Raw genomic sequence first — 14,154 nt, 5'->3', positions numbered from 1 at the left:
AGTTTAACAATAAACGACTGAAATTATGATAAGAGACATTGTAACACATTGGTAGTTTAATATATATATCATAATTTGGATAAAATGTATATATGTGTATATACTATCTTAAATAAAGCTATATATGTAATCACTATTGTAATTTATCATTGGATATTGATTTTTTAATTTACTAATTTAAACCTTTTTATTATAAAAAAAATCTAAATTTTCTTATCTTAACAACATTTCATTTCTTTATAATAATATTTTATGGATTTAGAAACCTGTCTTGTACATATATATGAAAACAAAATTTGCAGATATAGTATTTACAAATAAGCAACGAATAAGTTAAATATGCAGTTAACTGTGCGTCTAATTGAAATAATATGCACCAATAGTTTCAAACTGCATTTATACTTCTTAAATTCATACTTTCAGTGGCGCCAATTTGGTGCAACTGTGTCCACTTTTGGTACTAAAATATTGAATCCTTTTCCCTGCTATCATCCGACACAACATCTATTCAAAAAGACGTTCATTTAATGACGAAAATCATGTACCTGTAATACAGGACGACGAAAGTTTGAAATACCTAGTAAAAAATTAATTCTACTTTTCGTATCATCGAGTAACGCTACTATTAAACATGGATAAAAGAAAGATGTCGTGAGTACTTTACCACCCTTGTCTAAACTTTTGCGTTTTAAATTATTTCTTTACTTTAAAAAAATTACGTTGTTTTATTTTAATGGAAATTAACATAAATTTTTCCACTGAATTTGGTGCATATATTTTAGAAATTGAAAATCTTACAAAATTAGAAAAATTCTAGGTTATTCTTCTACTCATTCTTGTATGTTCTAATCTCTATTTTTTATTTACTTTTTATTTTAATTTGTTTGCTTTAACGAAAATAAAAAATGATAATTCTATCAATTGACAGTTTATTCTTTAACGATAAAAATATGTATTTACTAGGTTAATTTGTTGATTTGTGCATACTATTTCAACATAAGTTTGAAGATGACTGTCATTAAAATTAAATTAGTATTTTATCTTCAGAAACGTCTTATATTTAACCAAATAAATTAATTTATTTAAATTTTAATATGAAAATTGAAAGTTAACTGCAATTGTCAAATTTGCAAAATATTTCTTGTACATTTGTAAAAATCAATATAGTGAAATAAAAATTTTAAACTGTGAAGGAAGTACAGGTTTTCTAATATCAAGAACAATTATCTGTTTTAAAATAAATTATAACTCATATTTTAATTAATTAAAATCTTTTAAAGTATATGTTAAATATTTTTTTTATAAATTGTTTTATACAATTAGATTATTATATTAATAATAATATGATATTTCTATGACAAGAACCTGGACATTTTTAAATATCTTCTTTATTAAAATTAAATTTCTATTACATAAATATATTATTTTATAAGTAAAAAGACTATATATGTCAGACTCTTTTTTTTATTATTCCATGTTATATATGGACTACAATAAGTTAATCTTATAGTCTAAGTTTAAACATTTTTCAATGTAATTTTGAAAACAATATTTGCTAATTGACAAGTTATGTTTAGGATAGAAATTGATAATTAATTGATTCATTAACATCTTATTTGTTTTAGGACAGCAGGAGATTCCCTGTATCAAATATTAGAAATTCCAAAAACTGCCACCCCTGAAGAGATTAAAAGGACTTATAGAAAGTTAGCATTAAAATATCATCCTGATAAAAATCCAAATAATCCAGAAGCGGCAGATAAGGTAGAGTTTGATACAATACATTAGAAAAGATTAATATTAATTATATCTATTTTATTTTAATAACAAGCATCTATTTAACACTTATTTTATTTTAATTTGTCAGTAAATTGCAATCTTTCATATTTGTATGAAAACAATTTCTTCTTACTTTTCCTATTTTGAGGAGAAATTGCATCTTTTATAGTTTAGTTCGATTCATTTGCTTCCAATTTCATATAATTCCAATTTTTAGTTGTGAGAATAAGTATGCAATTTAACTTTTAATAGAGATGTATATCTTGCTTTTCATATAATAGTTCTATAATTTCCTTAAAAGAGTTCTTGTCTGTTCCATAAATTGAACAGTATTTAAATATTTTGTCATAGAACTAAATGTGATAACATTTGTTTCCAACTATGTTTTAAAGCCTATTATAATGATGTATGCATATTTAGATAAATCTTATAAATCGAATATGGAAAAAATTTTAATTACTACTTTAATCTAACCCAATATAACTATGTAAAGTTCATCTCTTTAAATATAATTATGTTTCAGTTTAAAGAAATAAATAGAGCACATGCTATATTAACAGATTTGACTAAGAGAAATATATATGATAATTATGGATCTCTTGGATTATATGTTGCGGAACAATTTGGTGAAGAAAATGTTAATGCATATTTTGTAGTCACTTCTGGTTGGTGCAAAGTAAGTCTTTATTATAATTTCTAAGTTTTTCTATAAACTAAATATTATTTTAATATTAGCTTTGATTAGAATTTGATAAAATTTTATTAATAGTAATATATAATATACAGATGAGTGAATACAATGTCTTTTATTTGTTCAAATTTATAATATTTTCATTTAATTATGAAATTAGTAAACTTACTTTTCAAATTCATAATTTAAATCTTCAATGTCAATATCATGCAACTGATTATATGTTATAAGTTTATAATTATCACATTAATTAAAACTAAAAGAATTTGTTATTTGCAGGCACTCTTCATATTTTGTAGTCTGATAACTGCATGTTATTGCTGTTGTTGCTGCTGTTGTTGTTGCAACTTTTGCTGTGGCAAATTTAAGCCAACACCACCAGAAGATAGTGGAGAATACCACAATTTACAGGTAAGATTATTACTTATGTTTCCATTTCTTGAATATTTTATGCCGTGGACAATTATATTATTTATTCAAAATGAAATTAAAAATATTCTCCATCCGTTCCAATTAATAATCAAATATTAATTGTTGTTTATGTTATCGTATATTTACTAGGAATGTACGAATATAAAAAAGAAAAGAAATTTTTAAAAAATCTATAGCATAATCATTATTTTTGATAAATCAAGGAAATTATTTTTAAGTATATTTTATAATACAAAACATTATACTTTTTTAAAATAAATCAACGTTTATTAATTCCTTGAAGTTACTTAAATTAATAGATGTTCAAAATAAAAAATATAATTTCAATGACGTTTTTAATATATTTTAGCTTGGAAGAAAATTATATAAGAATTAAAATTCTATCACATAAAAATATAAAACATTTTCAATCTTTTAAGAGATTCGTATCTTTTCATATTTTGTTAATTTGCAAGAAAATCTATATGAAGTCTCAAAGTAATTTACAAATGTTGATGTACATAAAATTTTTATTTAAAATATCAAATTATATAAAACCTAATATATATATAAACATAAATAATATATATAGTAAAACCTCATTAATTAATCGTCACAAAGTACCACTAAATTGATGAGTCGTTATCCTCATCTCTGGAAAATTCCCCCATGATTTTATCGATTTCAGTCACCGATTTTTTTCGGATTCGTATGACACACCCAGAAGCTAGATAACTGTGCTGTGTAACTTGATACGAAATCAAATGTCTATGAGATAATATATTAATTTAATAATGAATTTTTTATTTATGATCTTTTTTTAATTACACTTTTACTAACGTATATGTAAGATCTTTATGATCTTTTCCTACGCTTGGCAAGATAACCAACTTTATCTGTATTTAAAATCAAGTCCTAGTCATGATAATTTGTCGCCGAATGGTGCCAATGTTCGAGACTTTAGTGCATAGACATATGCATATATCTATAAAGAAATAACGAAAATGCGTATATGATAAATAGAAGTGTCGTAAAATTATGTTGTTATTGTGACCAAGCATTCTAGAAAAGATTAATTTTTATTGATCATATTTCATCTTTGATGTAACATTCTGTATAAACATGAAATCTGAAAATATAATAAAAATATAAATGTTTTGTTTGCATTGCATCAAGTGTCCAAATATTTATGCATGATAGTGTACATCTGTAGAGCTGTCCTTGGTGATTAAATATTCATACAGGGGTGGGATTAAATAAAATATCACATAACTTTCTAAATATTCTTGCAGGTACCGATTACATCTTTCTTTTGTCCTTTCCTTTATCTTTCTTTTTTCTTTTTTTACTTTTTTGATTAAATGAAATGGATCAATTATCAATAAATTTTTTAGTATTAAAGGGATAATTTTATTTAAAATACTTTTATCGACAACATAAATAACATTTAGTTGATGCACTCTTTCTTATTCTGCACAATTTGAATTATGACGAAAAATATTTTATTTAAGAATTTCTTTGAGAAGGCAAACAAAGAAAAATATAGGTGAAAAATATGCACTATGTATGTATTCTGAATATTTTTAATTTGATTATTAATAGTAATTCTTTTCTTTTTTCTTTTCCAATCTGTTTGTTACTTCATGTCATTTAACTTTTTTTAGAAAATGATCTGTCACATTTTAACATACTTATTAATCATATATGAATTATGTGTATACATATATAGTAAGAAAATATTGAGATAATATATAGATAATTTTGAATAAGCTTGTTTGCTCACTATGAGTACGTGTTCATTTCAGTTTGATTTATTAGTTTCCTCCTTACATACAATATTGCAAAAATTGCTGAAGGAAGGCGGAGTATGTATTTATGTGGTTAATATGAACGCGACTTTAAAATTATATCCCTTGCTGTCAAACTTTTTCATCTTGCTTAAACAATAGTATTATCATTTTTTACATTTTTCATAAAACTATCTAAAGCTTATTCTAACAAACAAATGTATTTATTTTGGAGAGATGTTAAGTTAAAAAACACTAAAGTTTGCCACTTTTATAAGAAGAACCATTAACATGTTTATTTCAGAAATTATTATTACTTTTTATGTTATATTAAATTCTGAATGTAATTTTTTTAAAGTTTTATAGTTTTTCTCATTGTAATTTTGCAAGGTGAAGTCGAACGGGACAACCGTGTCGAGGCTGATTCAACGTGAAAAAAATAAGTCTAAATATACAATAGAATTTTTTCATTCTTAACTAAATATGTTTTCAATTTTTATTCTCTTGAAAATGATGCCATAAATAGAAAATTTTTATTTTATATTTTCAACTTGCATGTAGAATAACGCTGATCATTTACTAGTCGGTGTTTAATTAAGTTTAAATATTATTGACAAATTTACAATCTTTAGTTTCTCGAAAATGAAACATTATATGAAACAATTTTATTCTGTATTTTCGACTTATTTTCCCACGTGGAATTATCATCATCCTGGTTGTATGACCCATCCGGTCTTGCCTTGTAAATTCTAAAACTAAATGTCGATTCAGATTAAAAATGTACGTAGTGAATGTGTTAAATTTAAAAATAACTGAGTTTTTTCCCTAAATACTTTGTATAATTACAAAAAAAAAAATACAATGACAATTCATATAGGTACATCATAGGATGTTCAAATCCTGGTTGTAGATATATGCAAGGATTTTCATCATATACGAACAACAATTTATTAATTAATCTAGAGGTTCAATCAATGAATGATCAAGAGAAAATATTATTAATTTATTAATATTTTTAAATAGTTGCCTATTTTAAATTTATCACTAACTCTTTTAAAATTATCATCTAAAATATCTCTATCATATAATATCTGTATAATTAAAACTGTATGAAAATGTTTTTTTACGAGAATTACATAGTTTTCTGGAGTAATGGTATGATAGTAATATGGTAGTAATATCTTTAGTCTATAAAAATTTATTAGCTTGTCCGAAAAGTTTCTTTCGTTCCATAAGGTGATAACAGATGAACAATAATTTCTGTTTTATATTATTTTATTATATTAGGTATGATCCATTTCGTTATATTTCTATTATTATGTTCATGCATAATTCAATAAACTAATATAAAACAAAAAACATTGTGCATCTATTATTTTGTTACAGAACGAAAGAAACTTTTCGGACAACCTAATAGATTGTATAAAAATATTAAATCTTGATTACTACATACTTAATTCTAAGACTTCTAAGATTTATGTCACTATTTTATTGGAGTTAAGAATAGTATAATACGTGCCATTAAGAAAATAATATTTATCTTAAACCTGAAAACGTTCTACCCTAGAAATAATTGTCAACCTGTTGTTGTATAATATTTATAAGCAAACATTCTTATATTTTTAAATTGATCAAAGTCAAGTATGTAATAAATGTTAGCTAATTCTTGAACTCTAAGAACAATAAGGAGATAATATTTACAATATTCCTCTCTATATAGTTTATAGCTAACTATCATATTAGTTCTTTAACCAACTTTTCATATTATTAAAAACAATGAAATATTATTTTTGACGTTCACATAAATGGATATTTTGTACAATTATTCTGTGTCTAATATTGAATAGCTATTTAATCTTTGATGTAGAGTATGTTCTATCTGGAAATCAATTGATTATTTTGTTTCAATTTAATGGTGCAACATATAATTCTTCAACCATTCTCAATGTTTTTTAATGATGTTTGTATCATTAATAGGTTTTACTTAGATTTAAGTATACCCTAGTAAATACATGTTAAAACCTTTTGATCATATTTATTTTAAGAAATCTCAAGGACAGGTGCATTTTTTGGCTCTTTAGGTATCTTAGCTCTCTTAAATCTGTGATAATCTAGTAGAAATTATATACTTAGATATCACAATATAATTTAAGCATAGAATATTAGTTTGAGAAGATTCATTGAGGAGAAGGTTCATTAGTAAGAAGGTAAATTTATAAGATAAGCTTACTCTACATGTAAGTTTGCGTAAAAATTTCTAAAAATGATTTTTAGAGCTTTATGATTTTTATCCTTAATTACAAAGTAAATTACATTATTTTATGGCACACAATTTACAATTGCACTAAATATCTCTCATATAATAATATAAATATAGTGATATAAGTTAAAGAGATGCAAAGATTATTCTACAAAATGTTAGCGTGATTTAGTATCACTTACATCCTTTTTCAATAATTTATAGTATTTAAACAAAATTTATTTTAGATATTCTTCTAGATACAATTCTAAATATGAAACGTATGAAATTTTTTAAAAACTATAAAAATAGATTTATTATTAAACATCATAATGTATAATGTATTATTAAATTATGGGATAAGTAATGTCGTTTTTAAACTGGTTTTTTTCATGAAAGCTTTTGTTAGATAAGAAAATTTTGCAATATGAAGATTGGTAGTTGATGACAAGAATTTAGTGGATTTCTATGAAAAGGATTTTTTGACTGTTGAGCCAGATGATCCCAGCATTCTTGCATGTGATTTGTTTAATTATTAGCATTAGTTATAATTCGTGTTAGTTTCGTACAAATTTATACAAGTTATTTACTAGTATAATACAAGCCTCTGTTAAAATATATTGTTTCTTATCCAGCTTCCAGAAAAATTTTGCATGGTTTTTTAATCTTGCACGAGATTAGATATTATAATTCTTTAGATTGAAGTTTATTATTGTATAGTATTCATCACTAATGCTTGGTAAAAAGCTTTATTATTTTATTTTGATAATTAGAAGTATGAAAATTGGATATCTACATAGCTTATGCATTACACAACTGTGCCTTTTCTTTGCTAAGGGAAGTATGATATATCTTTTTTCATATAGATTAAATTACATCATCATCTTGCAAAGAAATGTTAGAATAGGGTGATAAAAAGTGATTCGGTGTTTTTGTGAGATGTTTTAATTAAATACGTTTACCAAAGAAAATATATTTCCTTTAATAAATATTAGGTTATTGCAAAAGTTTCTTTCGTTTTATAAAGAAATAATAGATGCACAATATTTTTTGTTTTATATTATTTTATCCGATTATGTATGATACATTTTGTCTCAATAGAACGATTCAATAAAATAATATAAAACCAAAAATTTTGTGCATCTATTATATCCTCATAAAACGAAAGGAACTTTTGGGACAACCTAGCACATCTATTTAAAATGTCAGCGAATTTCAATTTAAAGGAATGGTACAACAGTAAAACATACATGCATAGTTATATTTGCAGAAAAAATGTAGTTCTCAATCATTCATATTTTATTCTGGCAGTTTTTATTTTACAATCTGAAAAGATGACTTGTTTTTGTTGTGCGGATACTATACTATACCTGGTATACTATAGTATGTAATCTTTCATTAAAAGTTTGAATGTAGCTCATTTTCCTTACTTTTCCATTTCTCGTTTTGATATCTAGAGTATACATATTTCGATATTCTTTAATGTAATTTAAACCACTGTTATCGAATCCTTCTTTCGAATGGTAGAGTATATAGAAAATATGTGTTAGCCATATTTCTTTCGCTCCTAATAAATTTTTTGTGTAATATGGAAACATTCTTAGTAGTTATTATCTTTTTTCATACTTTTAGCAAGTGATGTTCGTACTTAATCTTTCTGAACCAAAAAAGCGACATTACTTATAACTTATAAGAACATGTAACATTCAGGAATTGTTATTGATTGTTCTTTTAAAGTAGAGCATAACAATTTTTAATACATACGTTTTATTACTACAAAGTCACGGTTTATTTTCAGATTAGCCATATAATGATATATATTTTATTAAATACATACAATATTTCAACTATAATATTATCATTGAATCATTAAATTTAATCTTTAACTTTTATATAAAATAATATATTATAAAATATCTTTTATTTTTACAAGATAGAATCTCAAACCTAGAGGTTAGGAAGAAATGAAGCTTATGAAAGAGAGACAAGAAAGACAGAAGTTTCGAATCCATAATTTTTACGAAAATTTATGATATTTATCAGAGGGTTACTATAATGTTTGAATATATATTACTATCATACTTATGATAATTGTAAAATTATGTAGTATTATAAAGTTTTACAATGAATTTATTGATATTTGAATGTTTCATTAATTATTGTAAGAATTAAAAATTTTTTAATGTTCAGTTCTTAAAATTACTTTGTATAAAAATATAACAGCATAAAAGTACTTGGTTATTTGTTAATATTTGAATATATATATTAGTAATATTCAAAAAACACTCGTCAAGATCGCAACCCATTCTTGTGAGATCAAGGCTATTTTATAAATACATACACACCTATAATTGGTTGTATGCTTTTCATTTTAGGAAGGGTATAGAAACTATAATAACACGAGAAGTTTTATTACATATATTCAAATTAAAATATCGTTTCATTCTCCTACCAAAATTAAGAAGTCGTGCTTCGTTTCAGAAATGTTGCACTTGTTTAATTTTAAAAAATTACGTCTTCTTATTAACACTGGTTTTACAGATTTACGAGGACAAGAAAGTAATATTTCTTTTTCTTTATTTCTCGACAATTCAGTGCACTTTTAATGTAATTGATTATTTCCTTGATCAGTCATTTCATATTTGTCATACATCATCAATCTGTAATTTGTGAAATCTTTCTAATTTAGCCTAGCATGCACATTTTACGTCTGCCTTTTTTTTTTTAGAATACGATAGATTAGCGGTTTTGTTTACGTTGTTGTTGTATTGTAGCGGAACCAGAACCCAGAGGCAAATGTCGTGATGAATCAGCCCAGAGGCCTGGTTAAGGTAAGTTTTTTCCAGTATCAGTGGTTCTTAGTCCTCTAATTTTATTTAAGAAATGTGACTGAATTTTGTTTTAGTTGCGACAAATGTTGAAAAATCCTGTTGATAATAGTGGAAGTACTTTGTTCTTCATTAATCGTTAATAATCGTTTATGCTTGTTAAATGTTATTTTTTAATTAATTTCAATCGTGCAAATTGTTTTTGTCTCATGATACAGAATTATATGTTTCTCATTTTATATTTGCATATAATTTACGAAATTTAAAAATCGCGAGTTCGTTACGAAAACACAATATTTATAGTTTCATTTAGTACATTGATATGTTTTTATACTAACTTGTAATTTCTAGTGATTTATACTAGGATTTATAAAGTAGAAATAAGATTACATCATAAAAAGAAAAAAAATATATTATGTATTATAACAGGAGGAAATGAGAACCATTGAGACAAACATTTACATACAGAATACATATTGTTCGTTTCTCGATCATTTTCATACCAGCTTCTTGAACATTTTCGTTTCTTCTTTCATCATTTTTTTTTCTGGTCTCCATACCGGAATATACAGAACGAGAATTGCAGGTTTGTATACATTAACTAAAGGGAAACATGATGCTTTAAGTTTGATAAACAGAGTTTGTGACTGATATGAGTGTTTTTTTTATTTGAACTGACTTTAAAATATAGACTAATATCAATAAAGAAATTCTAAAACATTAGGCATTTCGCTTTACAAAAGCTGGTTTTTTATGTAACATTTTAATAATTGATCATAATTTCGTAATAAATGAACTTTAATACTTTTACAATTAGATTACCTTCTCGTAATAATATAATTTATTTAATTATATCAAAGTTCCAGTGATGTTTGTATAAATGCTATATTCTGTACTCTTTCTGTTTCTTGATGAAACTGTAAAAATGCTAATTACCCTACGATTTCAATGATTTTTGAATATATTGTAAAACTCAACATTTTGAACAACTTTTTCTTATATGTATAAGGGGTGTATATGTATATGTATAACTTGCTTAGTTTCCAAAAAAAACTGCCGGCACAATTACGATGTACTTTTGCCTAGATGTGCGTTTGTGGCAGCATATGCATCAGTTAGTTATTGGCCGCTGACCACTTATCTTCTGTTTACAAACCAGAGTCGGGAAAGCTGAAAAGCCCCAACCACATGTGTGAGACTGCGAAAAATGTGCGTTATAACTCAATTAATTTCTTCGGCTGCTTAATCTCTAACCTAAACCCAATACATTGATAATACTTACTTTTAATTGAGTTATAAGCTGTAAAATTTGAACAGACTCTTGCAGCCTCGCATATGTACGTTGTGTATAAAGCCTTTAAAATCGCCCAACCTTCGTTTAGAAACAGAAGATAAGTGGCCGGCAACCAACATTGACGCATACGTTGCCAGAAGTGCACAACTATAGGCAAAATCCACTGTAATGATACTGACAGTTTATCGCAAATATTTCAAATATATATAGGAAAAATATTATTCAAAATATTGATTTCTACAACTAATCCAAAAATCATCGAAATCGAGGGGAAATTAACGTTTCTACACAATATATTTCATTTCACATAAGCTACATTATCGATACATCTTTTTTCTGTTTTTGCAATACCGACATTCCTTACAATTTATCTACGTAGACACTAGGTAAATTCTTATATTTCGTACGAGGTTAAATATTACGTAGACGATTTCTCCATTAAGGAAGCGTCTATGGTGAGCTCTATCGGTTTATCAGATCTGCTTGATGAGTACCTTTCCTTAATCGAACTGTTAAATTGCAACAAGATCTGTTTTAACTTTTTTTATCACATTAGAGATTGTTGATTTACGTGACTAAAAATATTTCAATAGAATGAAAGCCGGGTAGTGAACCAGATAACTGATCTTAATTTAAATTGTCTAAGTCTTAATCTGTAATTCGAGATGATTTCTGATTATTTCTCGTAGAAAATGAAACAGAGACCCATAGAAAGAGTTTTAATTAGAATCTAATTGTAAGTGAAATAAATGACTCGCTAATTTACATTAAGTGCCAATCAATTCAAAATATCAATCATTTTATCTAAAACAGTTTTTGTGATTATTTCCTCATAAATTATAAACGTTTAAATTTTGAAATAGCGTAGTTTGATCGAGTCATGTTGCACGCTACACATAGTTTTTAACGATAGGAAATATTTATATCTATATATGATTTCTAATTAAAGAAAGTATAATGTATATTCAATTTTTGTGTCTTAAATAAAAAATTTTGCAAATAGTGACTATTTTCTATGAAAACGTACTGCGGTCTAAACAAATTGAAATTTGATATTCAGCGTAAAACCATAGTGACAGCTTCAAATGAACTGTTATTAACATCTCATCTTAATAGATAGATTTATTGTATTTAATTAGTCATGAGTGTCTTAGAGCGTAAAGCGGCCTTTGTTTATCTTGGAGCATGCCTGTAGACGAGGTCTTATACGTGACAAACTGGGTATCGTGATATCAACTCACAATCAGCAGTTTTAATCCTTTCGTTCTTAACGTTAGGTATAGTCATCAATTATCACACGCTCACTGTATTCTACCAGTGACTTTAGTCACTCGTTCAAATTTTGTATCAATTCACAACTTTAGTTAAGCAGAGCATAGCTCGTTTTTTCCAAGATTTTCGACAATTGTTTTGTTTATGTCATAACGATTGCGTGAATAACTATTTGAATAAGAAATTTCTAATTTACATGACATAACAAAGTTACACTTCAAATTTTACGCTCTGTCCGCGATGAAGTATACATTCGCGTCTTGACTGCTCTGTACAGTGATAGCGTATTCGTCAAATCTGCCCTAGCGGAAGTTTAAAGTAGTAAAATAGCGTTTTAACATCAAGGTGTACGAAAAAAATGCAACTGTTAGGTACAGCCGTAGCTATATATGAATATTAAATAGGGAGAGATACAAGTTATAAAAGAGGCCAAAAAATTAGTTGATTACTAGAAATAAATATTGATGTGGTATTTAATTTTTAAGTTCCATAAACATGAAAAATTCAAATACATTATAATAGAATCTTCCAGAGGGCACGATTTTCTTCAGAACTCATTTCAATTTATTCGCATTTTCTTCGTGATGCCATTTTATGGTATTTATAGCTTATTAGGATATATATAGTTATTCTATAGTTATATATATATATAGTTATTAGGATCTCAGCCGACGTCAATGCACAGGTACCAATTGTTGAGACTGGGAAGAAATTTCACAGTGTTGGGAGAACTACCTCCATAATTCCTGAGATCACTTTACCTCCACTCCATAAAGGGTGATTAATTATTGTTTTTCGGAACACAGGCTAATCAGCAACCTTAAAAATTCTCAATTAAGAGGACGATTCCTGTAGAGAGCGGCTGAGATTAGAAAGATAGCTTTGAGTCAGAGTTTATCAAAGTCAAAAGATCACCTGTTAGAGTCACTTATCTAAACCTCAATCAGACCGTGACTCTCAATAAAGAGACTTATGCAATGCCAGTCAGAATTGAATGGTCCATCAAGTATAAACGATACTCGTTATCAGTTGTCCGAGACCACAAAGAATCTGCTCAAATCCATCGAACTGAACAAGTTTCTGACTCTAGCACAAATTATGATTTAACATACTAAGCGACAGTTAGAATGACCAACATAAACATTGTATGACTATATATATCGTCCGTTAATACCTTTTAACACATGGTCTTAATACTACTGCAATATTGTATTGATTAATACTGCTGTCAGCCAAGACTTATATTGATGAATTCTGCACTGTAAAATCTGTATAGGTGGTTTCAATGTAATCGAGTTTTGAGATACTGAGCAGTACGAAAGTACCAAGATTTTATTAGTAGAATTAACTAGTGCAATTCCTTTTAAAAATAGTTCGCGGACAGTTGAATATAAGAAAAACATATAGTTTAATCCGCCCTGACGTATATACAGGATGGTCCACATAAAGTGTTACAGTCGTTTTTTTTTGGAAATCATAGCTGATATCGATTAATTTTCTTTTTAATTTCAATGATACGAAAGGGTTGATTATTACTTAGTAAACAAGAGATTTTTCTGAGATGACAGCTAGTGTACTAAGGGGAGACACAGCTTTATTGTTTTTTTAAATAAAATGCGATATTAGTTTCTATCATCTATTTAGATAGTTCTTATGAAACTAAATAAATTTATGAGGCGTAAAAGTGTTGTCTGTGATATACTTGTAGATGTTGGCTGTAGATGTCACTGATGGGGTACTACTATTTTTCTTCTAATTTAGGTGCGTGGAAGAAAAATCGGATTCCGGGATTTGAACCCGGGTCCCAAACATTCCTAATCTAAGGCGCTAACCACTGTTTTTTTTTTTTTTTT

The 14,154-nt window shown here is 26.5% G+C and overlaps 1 protein-coding gene across 2 annotated transcripts in view; it reads left to right on the top strand.

Annotated features, from left to right (window-relative positions):
* The first annotated feature begins 452 nt into the window (after nucleotides 1-452).
* LOC138190167 (dnaJ homolog subfamily C member 5) overlaps nucleotides 453-14,154 on the top strand; it is a 29,749-nt gene continuing 16,047 nt past the window's right edge. Inside the window, exons 1-5 of one of the 2 annotated variants that reach the window (XM_069132756.1) lie at nucleotides 453-651; nucleotides 1,626-1,764; nucleotides 2,303-2,455; nucleotides 2,750-2,881; nucleotides 9,682-9,738. In XM_069132756.1, coding sequence (XP_068988857.1) covers nucleotides 632-651; nucleotides 1,626-1,764; nucleotides 2,303-2,455; nucleotides 2,750-2,881; nucleotides 9,682-9,738 — 501 coding nt within the window. In that variant the 5' untranslated portion in view covers nucleotides 453-631. The remainder of the gene's footprint in view (nucleotides 652-1,625; nucleotides 1,765-2,302; nucleotides 2,456-2,749; nucleotides 2,882-9,681; nucleotides 9,739-14,154) is intronic. The other variant, XM_069132757.1, reaches the window with a different exon arrangement.

The sequence above is a fragment of the Bombus flavifrons genome, chromosome 3, assembly GCF_040668555.2.
Source record: "Bombus flavifrons isolate JBK064 chromosome 3, iyBomFlav1_principal, whole genome shotgun sequence".
In the NCBI taxonomy this organism is placed as follows: Eukaryota; Metazoa; Arthropoda; class Insecta; order Hymenoptera; family Apidae; genus Bombus; species Bombus flavifrons.
The sequence above is the reverse complement of the archived record's forward strand: the minus strand, read 5'-3'. Positions and strand labels throughout refer to the sequence as shown.